Raw genomic sequence first — 15,302 nt, forward strand, 5'->3', positions numbered from 1 at the left:
CTATTTTGTTCAGATGAGGTTCTGTCTCCTTGAAATAGCGTAACAGACTATTCATCATCCAATCCTTATTTTCTATAACTTGCCCACAAAATCACACACTTGTCTTCAGTTTCTTTGAAGGCTGCGTGTTGTTTCATGTATCCATGTCTAAGAGTACTTGTTTTCCTCAAGTTGTGTGTTAATGGATACCTACTTTTTTTTTTTGAGACTAAATGATACCCCTCCCAGGAATCTTTTTAGGATTTCTAATACAAGTTAATCACTTGCTTCTTTCTATTCCCATAAAAATTTTTGTATAGCTGCATAATAGCATTTATCACATTGTCTGTTTCAAAACCATCTCAAAATGGAGTAACTCAGTAGTAGAAACTGTCGTACTATCTCAGTACTTGACACACAATATGTTGAACATATATCATTTTATCATTGAGGGTGCCTTATGTTATTTTTTAGTTTCAGATTTTAAAAATAACTATTATCACTTACTTTCAGTCTCTTATGACTGACTTTAAGCAAGTTGCATCTTAACATTAGACTCTGACTTTTATTAAGAGAATCTTTTTAAAAAGTAGCCATGTGATAATCACTTCTGTATTGTTATTAAGTTTTCTTGAAGGACATCAACTGCAGTAGTAGAAGCCCAGTGCCTCTTGGGTAACTTGTTAGTGATATTTGGCTCTGCCCATTCCTACCTACAGTGCATGGAGATGGGTGGGAATGAAGGAGGTTGGTCAAAACTGAGGTCAAAGGCTGCTGCATATTATTGGGGCAGATGGTATATTTAGAGATTTTAAAACGCTCTAAATTATGTTTCTTTCCACCAAAGATCAATGAAAATTTTCCCTTAAGACTGTAGATACAGGTTTTTTAAAATTCAGAATTATATAGTATTCTGAATAATACAATTTAGTGAAAAGTGTTAATTTAAAACAATTTCATATCTTTTAAGCTAGTGTTTGAGAAACTACATTTTTATCTTTGAATCTTGTTTGATGTGGATTGGAAATAGAGATTTCTTTGAGTTTTAGTGTGCTGTTGCATTTATGCTTTGCTTCAATATTTTGCAGAATCCATGCTATCCTCAAGAGGGTTTGTCATTCAGTATAATTCAGGTATTTTGAGGTTTTGGTGTAACATAGATATAGATTAGATGTCCTTAAAATTCTTACAAGTCAATGCAAAATAGTTGCAATCTTTATAGTGTAGGACTAAGTACTTTAGTATACTGTAAAGCACCAGATCATGTTATACAAGTTAGCAAAACAGAAATGATGAACTAAATTTATGTTTGGGTTCCTTAGATGTGAAGACATGGTAGATGTGCGAAGGTTAAAGATGCTTCAGATGGTGCAGCTATTTAAATGTGAAGAGGACGCTGCCCAGGTAAGGACCAGTCAGCCACCTCATATGGATAGTTATTCTTAGATTTCATCTCACGAACAAAAGCATACTACATATAGTCCTAAGAAAATAAATTCATTAAATCAGATTCTCGTTATCCTGTTGAAGAATAAAGTTTAATATTCCCAGTTAATTTATGAACCTCATTTGACTTCTCAGTGAAATCCTCTACTGGGTAGAGATTGGGAGTAATTAGTAGTTATTACTATTCATGAAGTTACTAGCTTTGTCTCAGAATAGAGGATAATAATGCACATTGCTTTCTACCCACAAGATAATTATCAACACCAGGTAAGCAGTTTGATGTCTTTGTGTAGCTAACATCAGAACATCGTTTTACCTTGATGTAGAGGGAATTTATGATTTCACATAATAACATGAAAAAAATTGAGAAGTAGAAAAGATTAATTCACAGAATATTACAGTGAATGAAATAGCTATTAAGAATTTAGGTAGTTAATAGATTCATTGATCATATGATAGAAATCTTTGTATGAAGATAATATTTGGCATAATAAGAGTTGTCAATTCAGCTTCACCATTATGTGTTTTCATTCAGGCTGTAGAATGGCTAAGTGAACTTCTGGATGCTCTCCTTAAGACCCACACCAGACTGGGAGATGATGCCCAGGAAACGAAAGTTTTACTGGAAAAGCATCGAAAATTTGTCGATGTTGCACAGGTGCAGAACTGGTTATCTTCCTTTTCTACAGGCTCAGTGTTTGAGTAGCTTTCTGCATGCTTGTACTATATCGTAATCCTGCAAGTTGAAGAAGCTTAGTTCTGTTATTCCAAGGAAATCACCGAGAATATGCCAGCTCTTACATCAAAACTAGCCTGCATAAATGTGAGAGGGTTTTGTCTCCAATACTGGCTCTGTGTACTTCCTCCATTTATGTTAGATATCATGTTTTCTTTAGGCAATCCAACTAGTCATTCACAGAAGTTAATTTGCAATATGTTAATAACAGTAAATTAGAAACCTCATTTTCTCCATCTCACTAATGTTAGCATAATAACACAGAATTGTTTTGTGATGAGCAGTATCTCAGTGTATTCTTCCTAGTTAGTGAGTTCACACTGTAAGAGTTGTAGTTTCTTATATGGAATATAAAGTAGCTAATTTCATGTACTTGTTTTGGTCATTTAGCGAACAAGCTTTCTTTCTGGCCAGTAGTACTTAGCACTCTGAGATGGAGAAAGCAAAGTAAGAAGTGGAGGCTTAAAAAAATTTATGAACTAACTAAACATATTGTTTCCCCTCTATTATTTATGCATTATTTATAGTAAGTGCCACTGGTTCATTGAGCATTGAATTCTGATAGTGTCACTCCTCTAACCCCACCCCCCTTCGGAGTTAATCACAATTTCATGTTTACCTTTTCTGTTCTAGAGTACTTATGACTATGGTAGACAGTTGCTGCAGGCCACAGTTGTGTTGTGCCAGTCTTTGCGCTGCACCTCCAGGTCCTCTGGGGATACGCTTCCTCGCCTAAACAGAGTGTGGAAACAGTTTACAATAGCATCTGAAGAAAGGGTGCATAGGTTGGAAATGGCTGTTGCATTTCACTCAAATGCCGAAAAGGTTTGCTTTTGTTTTATTTTTGTTTCTGTTTTAGAAAGTCTCAGTGATACTTACTTCACCTGTGTTTAAAGTCTAGTAGTGTAATTATATGATCGATGTATTTGTTAAAGTGTTATGTGAGTTCCATTGTTAACATTTTTAAGGATGCATTCAGTGGTCCTCACTTAGACCTCCTTCTCTCCTTTGTCAGCCTGATGGCTAAGGCTCTCTCTGTTCCTGGCATCTCATGATGCCAGGAGAGGAGCTGATTTGGCAGCTTGTACTGATTATCACCAAGTCTAAAAGCTCACTTTACAATTTAAATTAGAGTGTCCAACTAAAGTAATGAGAGATCCTTTTTTAAACTGTGTTACGATACGTGCTGGAATTTATTATCCAATGAGTTAAAGTAATTAGTCCCAGAGACCGATCATAAAATTTTAAGTGTTATTTGGGCAAAATTTTAATGGAACCCTTTTCCTACACTTCACAGTGAAAATGTGTAGCACCCAGATGGTTTATATTTTCACTCTGAAAAAGAGGTTGGTCTTCTAGTTTACTTTATATTGATATCCTTGAATGGCTGTCTATGGGGGATATGAAATATACTTCAAGTTACAGAAAACTTAAAGGAATCTTAGGAATTAAGTAGTTTATGTCTGTATTGTGGAATACAGCTATTGGGAAGTGCCTGTAGTTAATTCTTTTACCTGGTTTCTGATCTCTGCAGATCCATGTTTGATTTAAATGGCTCTAAAGATGGTGAAAGTATACAAAGTGGCTTGGGTTGTTTATTATTATTTTTATTGCTAAAATATTTATTAATATAAAAGTCTAGCATAGAAAAGTTTATAAACCTTAAGTATATTGTTTGGTGAACTATCACAAAGTAAACATGCATGTGGTAACCAGTGTACTGTTCAAAGAGAACATTACTGGTAACTTTGGATCTCCCCCTACACTCTGTTGCTCACAATATTTGTCCCTACAGCCCCATCAAAGGGTGAGCATTGACCTAATTTCTCACGCCACTGATAACTTTTTAGGGTATTACTCTTTGGCGGGGGGGGGGGACGGGGACTAGGGATTGAACTCAGGACTTTGCACTTGTGGGGCAGGTGGCAGAACCACTGATCTAAATCCTCAGCCTAGAATATTACTTTAAACATATACCTAGAAAGACATCTTAAAATGTAGAATTCTTTAGAGATTATTTAAGAATAAACACTGTTTTTACAGTACTAGGGATTGAACCCTGGGCTACATCCCTGGCCTTTAAAATTTTTTTTTTGAGACAAAATCTTGCTAAGTGGCTTAGTTCTGTGGCTCTGCTTGAATTTGTGCTCCTCATATCTTAGCCTCCCAGAATGCTAGGATTACAGGCATGTGCTACCATACCCAACTTGGTTAAGAACTTTTTAGTGGAAAATTAATGTTCCCATTTTTTTCTGTTACCTAGCTTTTTCCTTTCTAATAAAAAACTTTATTTAAGATCATTTCATTGTAAAGACGTACTTGAAGCCTTCTGTTATCAGATATTATTTTCCTTTTGACTATTCTGTTTTATAGCGGTAAGCATAAATATAACCATAACTATAAGCAAGTTATATAGTATAATAATTAGGAGAGCTCTAAATTGGAGTACTAGTGAATAAATATGATTGGAATAAGTAAAACATAATGCATAAAGGTGCCAAAATAAATACTTGTTTTCCTTCTCCCCTAAATTGTGCAATTCTTTCTTACTTTTAAATAGTAAGAGGAAATAAAATGGGAGACCATGTATGAATTATAACCATTTAAGTCAGCATGTATTCCTGTCATGTAAAGGTACAAGATCCCAATGATGAATGTAACTGTACTGTATATCTAAAATGTACCAATAAACTCAATGAGAAAAAAAAGAAAAAGTCAGCATGTATTATTAAATATAAAATGCCTACCTAGATCTTTACATCAGTTACATGTTTGTATTTTGTATGTTGTTTTTAATTTATATTTTGATTTTTGAAGCCTTGGAGTTCCTTATGGACAGAGTCTGTGGGTCATTCACTCCCCAAAGTGCTAAATAAACACACCTTACAGTGAAGTGTTTAATAGACGATTTCCTAATGAGTGAGAGAATACTTCTTAAGCACAGGTTGAACTTACTTTCCAAATAATAGTTGATTATTTATTTTTTTCCTTGAAATCACCATAGAGCTCTTTATACTCTGATTGTATATTATGAATAAAGATTAGTGTATTTCATTTTGTTATTAGAATTTCTTGAGCCAACTTTATGCCATAGATTGATTTTACACAATAGTGCATATAAGTGCTAAGAATAAAACAAAGCACCTTTTCAGTTTACTGAATTTGCATGAACTTGCTTCCCGTTCTCTTTCTTGACTGACGTCATCCTTTTGTTGCAGATTTTGCAAGACTGTCCAGAAGAGCCTGAAGCTATTAACGATGAGGAGCAATTTGATGAAATTGAAGCAGTTGGGAAATCCCTTTTGGATAGGTTAACTGTTCCTGTAGTTTATCCGGATGGGTATGGTGCATGCTATTATGTATTTTTTTTTTCTTTTTTGTAATTGGTGAGCTCTTAAAGTGAAATGTTAGGGAAAAAGCCCGGTAAATCAAGTTTGGCCCATATCTTCAAATAGTTTTAACTGAAAAATTCACACTCAGTTGTTGCAGCAGCGGTAGTTGGTGCCTGCTTACATCAGATGTGTTGCCTGACAGCTTCTATAGAACGATGATCATTAACTAGATTGCGACTTTGGGGTTCATTCAGGAAAGGGGTGGCATGGAAAGTGTCTGATGTTTAGTGAACTCAGGATGTTTGCCAAACACCAAGTGGCATTGTGTCTATTAATTTTTGGGAGATGGTTTAAGGGGACTTGAACTCAGGCCTCATGCATGCGTGCTGTGGAGCCACGTGCATTGTGAGGAAGCATCTAGGCAAGAGCTTTCCCACTGAGCTCCAGACTTTTAAAATTTTTATTTTGAGACAAGGTCTTGCTAAGTTGCCCACCCTGACCTCAAATTTCATATCTTCCTTCCTCAGCGTACTATGAGGTAGCTAGATTGCAGGTGTGTGTACTTCTGTATTAGTTGCTTTCCTGTCACTGGGACAAAATTGACACATGCACCTTACAGTAGGACAGGTTTGTTTGGGTTCAAGTCTCAGTCCATGTGTAGTTAGTTGGTTTCTAGACAGAAAAAGCAAAGGTATGATGATGGAAGGGCGTGGCAGAGGAAAGCTGCTTGCCTGGTGGCAGCCAGTAAATGGGGAGGAGCCAAGGACAGAATATACTCTTCCAGGTCACAGCCCCAGTGACCTCCCTCCTCTGCCAGCCCCTACCTCCCAGCAGCACATTCAGCTGTAAACTCTTAGTGGATTCATTCACGGATGAGTATAGCAACTCAATGGTCCAGTCACCTTCTAAGCCCCACCTCTGAACCTGAGACTTTTGTGGGACACATTAGGCCCAAACCATACAGGTTGGTATCCTCCTGCCTCAGCCCCTTAAGTAGCTGGCATTACAGGTGTGTGCTACCATCCCAAGCTATCCTTCATTTCTTTTGACCAAATAGTATCAGTATTCTTATTTATGTTTTAGAAATGAAGAAACTAAGGCTCAGAAAGATTAAGGAAGGGGATCATAACTTAACAACTTCTCTATGTTAGAGTTAGGCGTGATCTCAGGTCTGTCTGTCTCCAAGTCTTGTACCACATGTGGGAGGTAGGTCACACAGATACAAGACATATGTAGTGAACATGCGAGCATCCCCTTTTCATTTTTAGGATTGTTATTTTTTCTATTCCATATTTGTATTAAAATATATATGTGTGTATTTTAGGTATTTTGTGACACTGAATATATCTTAAATTGTCTTGAGTTCCTAATTATTGATACAAAACAATCTGTTTATCCTATGTAGAGCTTGACAAGTTCTTCACATTTACATTTTATACATTCTCTTGGTAAAATAAAAGGAATTGATCATCTCTCTGCATTCAGTGCTTGAAGACTCAGATTCAGACCTTGAGTTTTCTACTGTGTGACCTTGGTTGAGTCATTTAACTTTCTAATCTTTAGGTTTTGTTTTTGTTTTTTAGTGTCTCTGGGGATGGGACTCGGGGCCTCACATATGCTAGTTATGTACTTTGTCACTGAGCTACCTTCTCAGCCCCAAAATGAAGAGGATACATCAGAAATTTCCAAAAACTATTCCAGCTCTAATTTTGTGACTCAAAATAAAGTATTTTACAAGTAAAAAAAAAAAACTGACTTTCATTTATTAATATGTCAAATTAAGCCGGGTGTGTGGCACATACCTGTAATTCCAGCACTTGGGAGGCTGAGGCAGGAGGATCTCTGTGAGTTTGAGACCAGCCTAGGCTACGTACATAGTGAGTTCCAGGGCAGTCTCAGCTACATAGTGAGACCCTGTCTCAAAAAAAAAAAAAAAAAAAGTCAACATCAAAAAGGATATTTTTCTTGCCATCTGTAGTCAACATTTGGTATAACCACCTTTAAACAAAATACATGTACAAAATAAATGTTTGTGCATGCTTGTGGACGGAGAATTGAAAGGCCTAAATATCACAAATATGCACAATATGGCTTTTGTACCACTAACACATTTTTCTCTTTGTCACAGAACTTATTTTATACCATTTTAAACAGTATTTTTCCTGTGGAATTACTACTCAAACAGTATAGTCTGAATTTCTAAACACAGACCACATCACAAAGATAGTTTTTTTTTTCTCATTGAGTTTATTGGTACATTTTAGGTATACAGTACAGTTACATTCATCATTGGGATCCTGTACCTTTACATGACAGGTCTTGGTTCTCATTTTTTTCCCCTTGTCCCTGCCCTCCCTACACCCCCTCCTCCTTTCTCTATTTACAAACACTTTTCCATTTTTCATTTTCCCATGTTTTTTTTTTCTTTTCCCTTACTACCTTTCCCCTACCCTTCCCACTTCCAAATATACTTTTTAATGATAATATTTACTTGCAGTTGCATACCCTGCAGTTAAATGAATTTGTATTAATCTGGACTTTTTTTTTGTCTTTTGATTTTAGAACCGAACAATATTTTGGGAGTCCAAGTGACATGGCTTCTACTGCAGAGCACATCAGAGACAGGATGAAACTAGTTAGTCTCAAAAGGCAGCAGCTGAGACATCCTGAAATGGTGCCCACAGAGAGCTAATAGCTACCAGCTTCCCACAGACCTGCAGCTCATCCTCCTGCACGTCGTCGGCCCACTGCAGCATTCGCCACAGTACAGTAGGATGCATCTCACAGCAGGATAAGCCTCATTTCTTCCCACACCACACTTCTCTCTATGTGCTAACACCTCACAGCTACCAAGGCATAATTATTTAACATGCTTTGAGACCACAAACTCCAGGTATCTTAAAAGAAGGAACTGTAAACATTGCACTGAAAACTTGCTTTCAAGCTTTACCTGACCTGTCAGTTTGTAGATGAACAACTGATAATAAGCTTTGAATGGTGCTAATAAGAGTTTAGAAATTCTCTCTTTTAGAAAAAATGGCTGCCCTTCCTTCCCCGGTGATGTAGTAAATTTAGTTATAACTAAACTGTTACTAGTAGACAGTGGCATTCTCAAAATTTTAATTTGTAATTCTTCAGAATTGATTATTTTTATTGTGTTAATATTGAGAAAATCCTTCAGATCTTTGATATATTACATTCATTAAAAGACATTTTCCTATTTGTATTGATAATGTATTAAAACTTGTTTGTGCTTAATAAAAATCTTCTTTAAACATCTTAATTTGGTAGTTATATCCTATCTTCAAACATGAGTGCCTTATTAAAAAGGGCATTCTTAAGATTGTGGGGATGATTTAATAATCATTTTTTCATGGTGGTTGCATGTGTCTTAGCCAGGAAATTCATATGTAAGCATGTATATATAATAAGCATGTTTTATCATGAAAAGTAATTGTGAAAAACAACTTAGATTTTTAAGGACATCTTAATAACAACACTGTTTCTAATTTTGCTCTCCTCCAGCTTCAAAAATACTGTCCAAATTATTAACTACCCTGAAGATATTGTATCTTTAGGGGAGGAGGGTTAAGGAAGAAGGCATTCACAATTTACTTCAGTGTAATTAATCTTTTATATCAGAATAATATTTCTGGAACTAAAACAGCAATTGTTAATACAATTAATTTCTCATGACAGACTAGAGGCAAAATCAATTCTGAAATCTAATCACAGCATTGTATAACTCCTTTAGAAATAAAATTTATCATAAAATGCTAGTCCTTTTGTTTGTAGTTTCAATTGTAAAATGCATAAAATTTAATTTTTATGTTAATTTTTATTTTAGATTATGTTAAAGATTTAAAAAAATTTCAGGCTTTCAGTTAGTATAAAACTAGGCCAAGAATTGCATCCTGGTTCCTTTGTATGGTCTACAGACTAGCTCATGTAACCTCTGATGCAAAAGCCTCCCTGAGTCTGCTGGCTTCTCTGGCCTCTTCACTGCCAGACTTCTTGGAGAAGTCCCCATCTGTTGTCCCCACATCGTCAGCACCCCTACTCAGCACCTGGCAGACCGGTTTTGCACAGCACTGTAACAGCACTATTCTTTGGAAAGTCAGCAGTGGTCTTCCAGTTCGCAAATTCAGTGTTTTTCCTTAGGCTGCGTTCCTTACTCTTCAGTCTTTTTTGTAACATTTGAACTTTGAGCAACCTTGCCTAGACATTGTCTTCTCCCTCAGAGATGCTATCCTGTGTCTATAACTGTGAGTATAGGTTTGTCTTAGTTAAAAGATGTCTTCTAAACATGTACTTTCTCAGAGTCTGCCCTCAAAGTTCTGTGGCTCTTTCTAAGTATCTCATCCTTAGGCCTTCTCTTTCATCCCAGTGTCCTCCGTTACAGTGTGGTTCAAAGTGCCAGACAACACTTTCAACTGCCTACTTTACATTTATTTCATCCTACAGGGGGATTTGTCATACATGCCACCTTTCTTCTCTTCGAATAATTTTGTTTAATGGTGCAACCTTTTTTCCTAGTCAAACATGCCAGGATCTGGGGCAAAATTAAGCTGTTCCCTCTTATGCTGCCACTGCTTCCAAGAGCATCCAGGAAGTTCTTTCTATACTTGATAATACTCTTGGCCTTTTAGGACTTTATTCCTATGAGTAGGAACTTTTGTGCTGCTTCTTTTCAGTCTTCATGATGGTGCTAACCATGTTCTACAGTGCTTATGTCTCCTCCTGCTATACTCCAAGCTCTTTTGAGGGAATGGTATTATCCTACTTGTTCTAGTTTCAGGCTTCTGCTCATAGGCACTCAGTTCTTCTACCCTGGATTCTATTGTAAGTACTTGGAATACTTGTATTTTGGAACTCTTGTATTACAGTCTGAAGTGTGTTTTAGACATATCTATTTCCTAAAATTAGGACTGATTTATGAATGAATCTCCATATAAGAAAGTCACTTGGCATTTTACTTGCATAGGTAGTTACTTAGATATTTAGTTATTATATTCTATGTATATTTCTTCTACTGAATGTCAGAGTCATTAGAATGTTTTTATTATGACTTTGCTAAAAGAGGGACATCTTACCATCAACTCATGGACTTGTAATTGCTAAATAAATAAATTTTTATGTATCTTAAGTGCTTCTGTCCACAAAAAGAGTAGTATAAGGCATCATCTGGAAGTATTACTTGTAATTTCAGTATTTTACATGAAAATAGATATGCTTTTAGAAAAATAACATTGTTCTTCATATTGAAATTTTGCTGCAACTTTCTGTAAGCATATCTGTATATACAGGTAGAGTTATAAATGAAAACCCAGCAGTGCCCTATGATTGGATTAATTTTTTTTGTTTGGTTTGAGAGACCCCCTTTTTTTTGGCCTTTTTACTGCATATTTGCTTCTGTGTAAACTCAGTATATAATGCAGTTTGACATCTGTTCTTCATACGTGTCTAACTCAGTGAAGTTAGGATGTACAGATGATAACTTCATTTTGGCTTTATTTCTAGTCCTCATTGTTGGTGACCTTACTCTGCTAGGGTGATTCACTGGAAATATTGATGAAATAAATGGCTAAGCCTGCCAGCTGGGAAATTGATGACACATCTAGGTTTCTTTGCTAGATAGAAAATTGGATACTTCTTTTACTTTATAGGGAGTTACGTTGGCTACTGAGCTTCTAAATGTTACCTAGTCTTAATGTGTTTGTTGCTTCATTGCCTTATCAGCTGCAGTATGCTGTTTAGTTTATTGTTACTAGTGTCATACTCCTTAATATGAACATAACAAGTTACTTTTCTGATAGTGCTAAGCAAACTGTGTTCTCTGATCTAAACCCTTTGTAGCCAAAGATATGATTGTGAGGTTGGGTGAAAATGTGCAGTGTACATTTGAAAAAACAATTCAAGAGCTCTCTACTTCACTCTAAATTACTTGCCAGTCCTTACATACTTCTCCTGTCCTCATATCGTACCTAAAGTACACAGGGCTATAGTAAAATACCATGGCTACTAAAAACAAAATATACTATGACTGCTAAAGTCTCCTATATCACATGTTGAACCCATAGAGATAATACAAGCAGAGAAGTACAGATTTAACATTTGGCTTCACTACGTGCTTCAAGAAAGTCTAGGTTTTCCTAAGAAGTATAACTAGTGGCAAAAATTGTAGTGGAATGGTCATAAAAACTAAAATAACTGTAATGAATATAGTAGTTTGGAATTTGAATACAGTACTTGACTTCAAAATATGTTTTTACCGATTACTGGGACTCTAGATACAAAAAAAAGATCAATGAATTCCCCTGAGACATAAAATAGTGAACTCACCAAGCAATTAAAATAATTAAATCATTTATTAAAAAAGTATACAAAATGGACAGTATCATTGCTATAATTATCTTTTTAGAGTAAAAATACCAGGTCTTCTTTGATCTTGCTGTTTCTCAGAAGAATGGAATGGTGGGGAAATGGCAAACTGTGAATGTTGACCACTGCTTTAGCCTGATCCTTCACTCACCCCCATTTCACTAGTATAAAGCAAAACGTACATTCACAGTTATATATCTGAACTCCTATAAGCAGAGTTGGTGAGTTTATCAGTAGTACATAATAAGGCTTTGAAAATGACAAATTTGCTGTTTTATTGGAAGATGATAGACCAGTAATACGAAGACTGATGGATATGGTCTGTTTTGAGAGTGTCAGAGTATGACACAACTCTCAATTTAAAACACACATAAAAGAAAATCATAGTTGGAGGGTGTATTAATAAGCCACCACTAACATGTAGAAACAAGAAAAATCTAAGGCTGTTAGGATATTTAGAAAGTAATCCAGTAACGAGGTGAAAAATTTTGCAGTCCACCATTTGTGCTGGGTATGGTTAGAGAAGAGACAGCTTGACAAACTCAGGCAGGGATGATGAACAGAAAAACCTAGTCCCATGTTAGACTCAGAACTGAGGATATTCCACAGTTAGCATGAATACAGGGGAGGCCTTTAGACTGAAAAAGGTCTGTGGATAAAATGCTGAATATGAGTCACCAATACAGCAGTAGGTTAAAGCAACTTGAAAGCTTGAAAGTAAACACTAGTCCTTCTACTTCAAGAAAAAGCAGAACCTGTACTAGGACATAAAGAACTTGGACATGAAAAGGAAGCCAGGCCTGTAGCTAAATATATTGAAAGCCAGTGAGTTTTTCAAGAATCAGGATTATTTTTGTGAGCTCTTTATGAGGCAATATGCAACATGTAATTCCTATATGTCATGATATAGGCATTCTTACCATGCAACTAAAAATAACCACTAACTGCCAGTGATTGAGAGGTGGTGTGAGAGGTCTTAGTCAGGTGTGTGGATAACTATTTCTGACAAAAGGGCTTCTGAACTTTGAAGTAGCTTCCTACTAAACTTCAAGGGGGCTTCTCAGAAGTATTTACAAGTCGAATGCCACATCTGCAGGTGTCCAAATGCAGCTCTTTTTAGAAACAGGATGATTGAGCTGCCTCCCCACTGAGAATACCATATGTGATCAAGCCTCATGTCTTTTATGGTTACCATTCTTTTTTAGTCTAGAAGTTAAGGTGAGATCACTTCCTATACTTAACTTTTCTTTAATGTTTCTTTGTCTGAAGTCTGGTGTTCCACATGACCAACGAATTTGCTCAGATTATGCAATCGGAATAGGTGGGGCTTCTTCCTCAGATGTAAGAGGATCAGGAGAGCACTTTGGCAGTCTTGAACCAGGGTGGATTTGAGGTGATTGCTTACTTTATGTAATTTAGACCTATGGCATGTGTGCCAACGTGGGCTGTAAAAGCTCTAAAAAGCTCTAAAAGATTCACCATCACTGCTCTAGGCGATCCTTTCACAAGCTCTGTAGAGAAACTTAAGTTTCTAAATCGACACTTGGAAGAATTTGATAATTACACTTGGAACAAATGAAGTTCCCAGCATTTTGGGTAATGTTCTATTATGGGAATTGGGAATGCCTGTTTCCCAATGTTTCATTATAAATTTTTTCAAACATATAAAAAGTTAAAATAATTTTGTAATATACTACCTAGAATCTAGTTATTACACATCCATCAGTTTGTCAATCCAGATTTTTTTAATTCATTTAAATTGCAGGCGTTTATACTTCCTACTAAGTACTTCATCACATGTATCATTAACTAGAGTTTAATATTTGCTTGCGGGGCCGGGGATTTAGCTCAGCGGTTCGGTGGCCTGCCTTGCCAAGCGCAAAGACCCCAGTTCAATCCCCGGTACCAAAAAAAATATTTATATATATATATATATATTTGCTTGCTTCCACTTTTCTTTTGATGTAAAATTACCATACAGTGAAATACATAAGACTTTGTGTTGCAGTGACTCTTTTGGCAGATGCATTCAATGCTGCCAAGATAGAAAACAGCACCCTAGAGAGTTCTCATGTGGCCCTTTCCAGTCTTTATCTTCTCCTGCTTAACCTCCAAGGGTAACCACTGTTCTTAGCTCTACCATAAGTTAGGGTTTCTGTTCTTCAGCATACTGTAAATAAAATCACATCATATACTCTTCTGTAATGCCTCTTTGCCATCATGATTGGGAGATTTAGCCACGTAGCCGGATGTATATTATTAGTTCATTCCTACTTATGACTGACTAGTGTTGTATTCATTGTATATTGTAGTTTGTTTACTCAGTTTCCTATTGGCTACCTGGACTGTTTCCAGGATTGGCAATTATAAATAAAGCTGCTGTGATCATTCTTACATAGATCTCTATGAACATAGGTGTTTATTTTCTCTTGGATAAATAGGTTTCGAATTGCTGGATTGATTATAGGATAGTTTTGAAAGAAAATGTTTCTTTTTTCAATGCAGTTGTACCGTGCCCTGAATTTTATATTTTGAATGTGTCAGGAAGGTGTAAACTATTTTTTGATCCATATTGAAATATTAGGAAAAGTATGTTTGGGGTAGAAGTGGCATCATTCATGGTTAACAGTAGGTATAATTTGAGGGAAGCAAAGACTTGTCTGCCAGAAACATCTTCTCAGAAGTTTTCTATGCTTGAAATTTTAGCTTTAGTTTTTCTCCTTAAGATTAAGCCCCGAGGATGGTGATATATTAGCTAGAAGAAGCAGCACTGGTTTGTTCATATTACTAACTTTTGCCACCTGTTTTCAGTAAGTAAAATAAGACTCTCATCATTGAATAAAAAATACTATTTGTTCATGGAGTTGGGGGATAATTTTAAAACATGTACCACTCCCAGGTACAGCAGTGTGACAGCCATCTGTACAGGTATGTCCCCCAAATGGCTGTCAGCAAAGCAGAAAACAGGGTGGGAAGAATTCTACCTCACAGTTTTGCATAGGGGATAGCTATGCTTTTGCAGGACATTTAAGCCTTTAAAAATAATATTTCCAATGTTGTTCTTTTCTTCAGTACAGTACTGCACTCTGATAACTTTCTTTTTCACTGTGTTTTATCCTTGCCAGTTCTATTACATAAAGCATCCACTAAATTAGTCTGTAAGATTAGAATCATATGTCTGTTTCCAGTGCCCATATGTAGATATATTTGTGTAGGATTTATCCAGTCTTTCCTATTAGATTTTTAAGGGCTGGGAAATTTGGCTTATACTGTAAATCCTTATATGCTCCATACATTGTAAATATGCAATAAAAACATTTAAAACTATAATGGCATTTTTGTTATGTATTTTTTTGCTATATTGTCACTTTGGACAATAAGTTTGATTTCTGTTAATAAAGATTGTTCATAAAATCTAGGGAGAATTA

General features: G+C 35.9%; 1 protein-coding gene across 8 annotated transcripts in view; it reads left to right on the forward strand.

Moving 5' to 3' along the window:
* The window catches only part of Sestd1 (SEC14 and spectrin domain containing 1), a 136,493-nt gene extending 121,537 nt beyond the window's left edge, over positions 1-14,956 (forward strand). For all 8 annotated transcript variants that reach the window (XM_010636781.3, XM_010636782.3, XM_010636780.3 and 5 more), the window contains 5 exons: positions 1,302-1,383; positions 1,961-2,083; positions 2,795-2,986; positions 5,380-5,501; positions 8,056-14,956. In XM_010636781.3, coding sequence (XP_010635083.1) covers positions 1,302-1,383; positions 1,961-2,083; positions 2,795-2,986; positions 5,380-5,501; positions 8,056-8,185 — 649 coding nt within the window. In that variant the 3' untranslated portion in view covers positions 8,186-14,956. The remainder of the gene's footprint in view (positions 1-1,301; positions 1,384-1,960; positions 2,084-2,794; positions 2,987-5,379; positions 5,502-8,055) is intronic.
* Positions 14,957-15,302: the final 346 nt, after the last annotated feature.

Source organism: Fukomys damarensis, unplaced genomic scaffold (assembly GCF_012274545.1).
Source record: "Fukomys damarensis isolate Sample0158 unplaced genomic scaffold, DMR_v1.0_HiC HiC_scaffold_26, whole genome shotgun sequence".
In the NCBI taxonomy this organism is placed as follows: domain Eukaryota; kingdom Metazoa; phylum Chordata; class Mammalia; order Rodentia; family Bathyergidae; genus Fukomys; species Fukomys damarensis.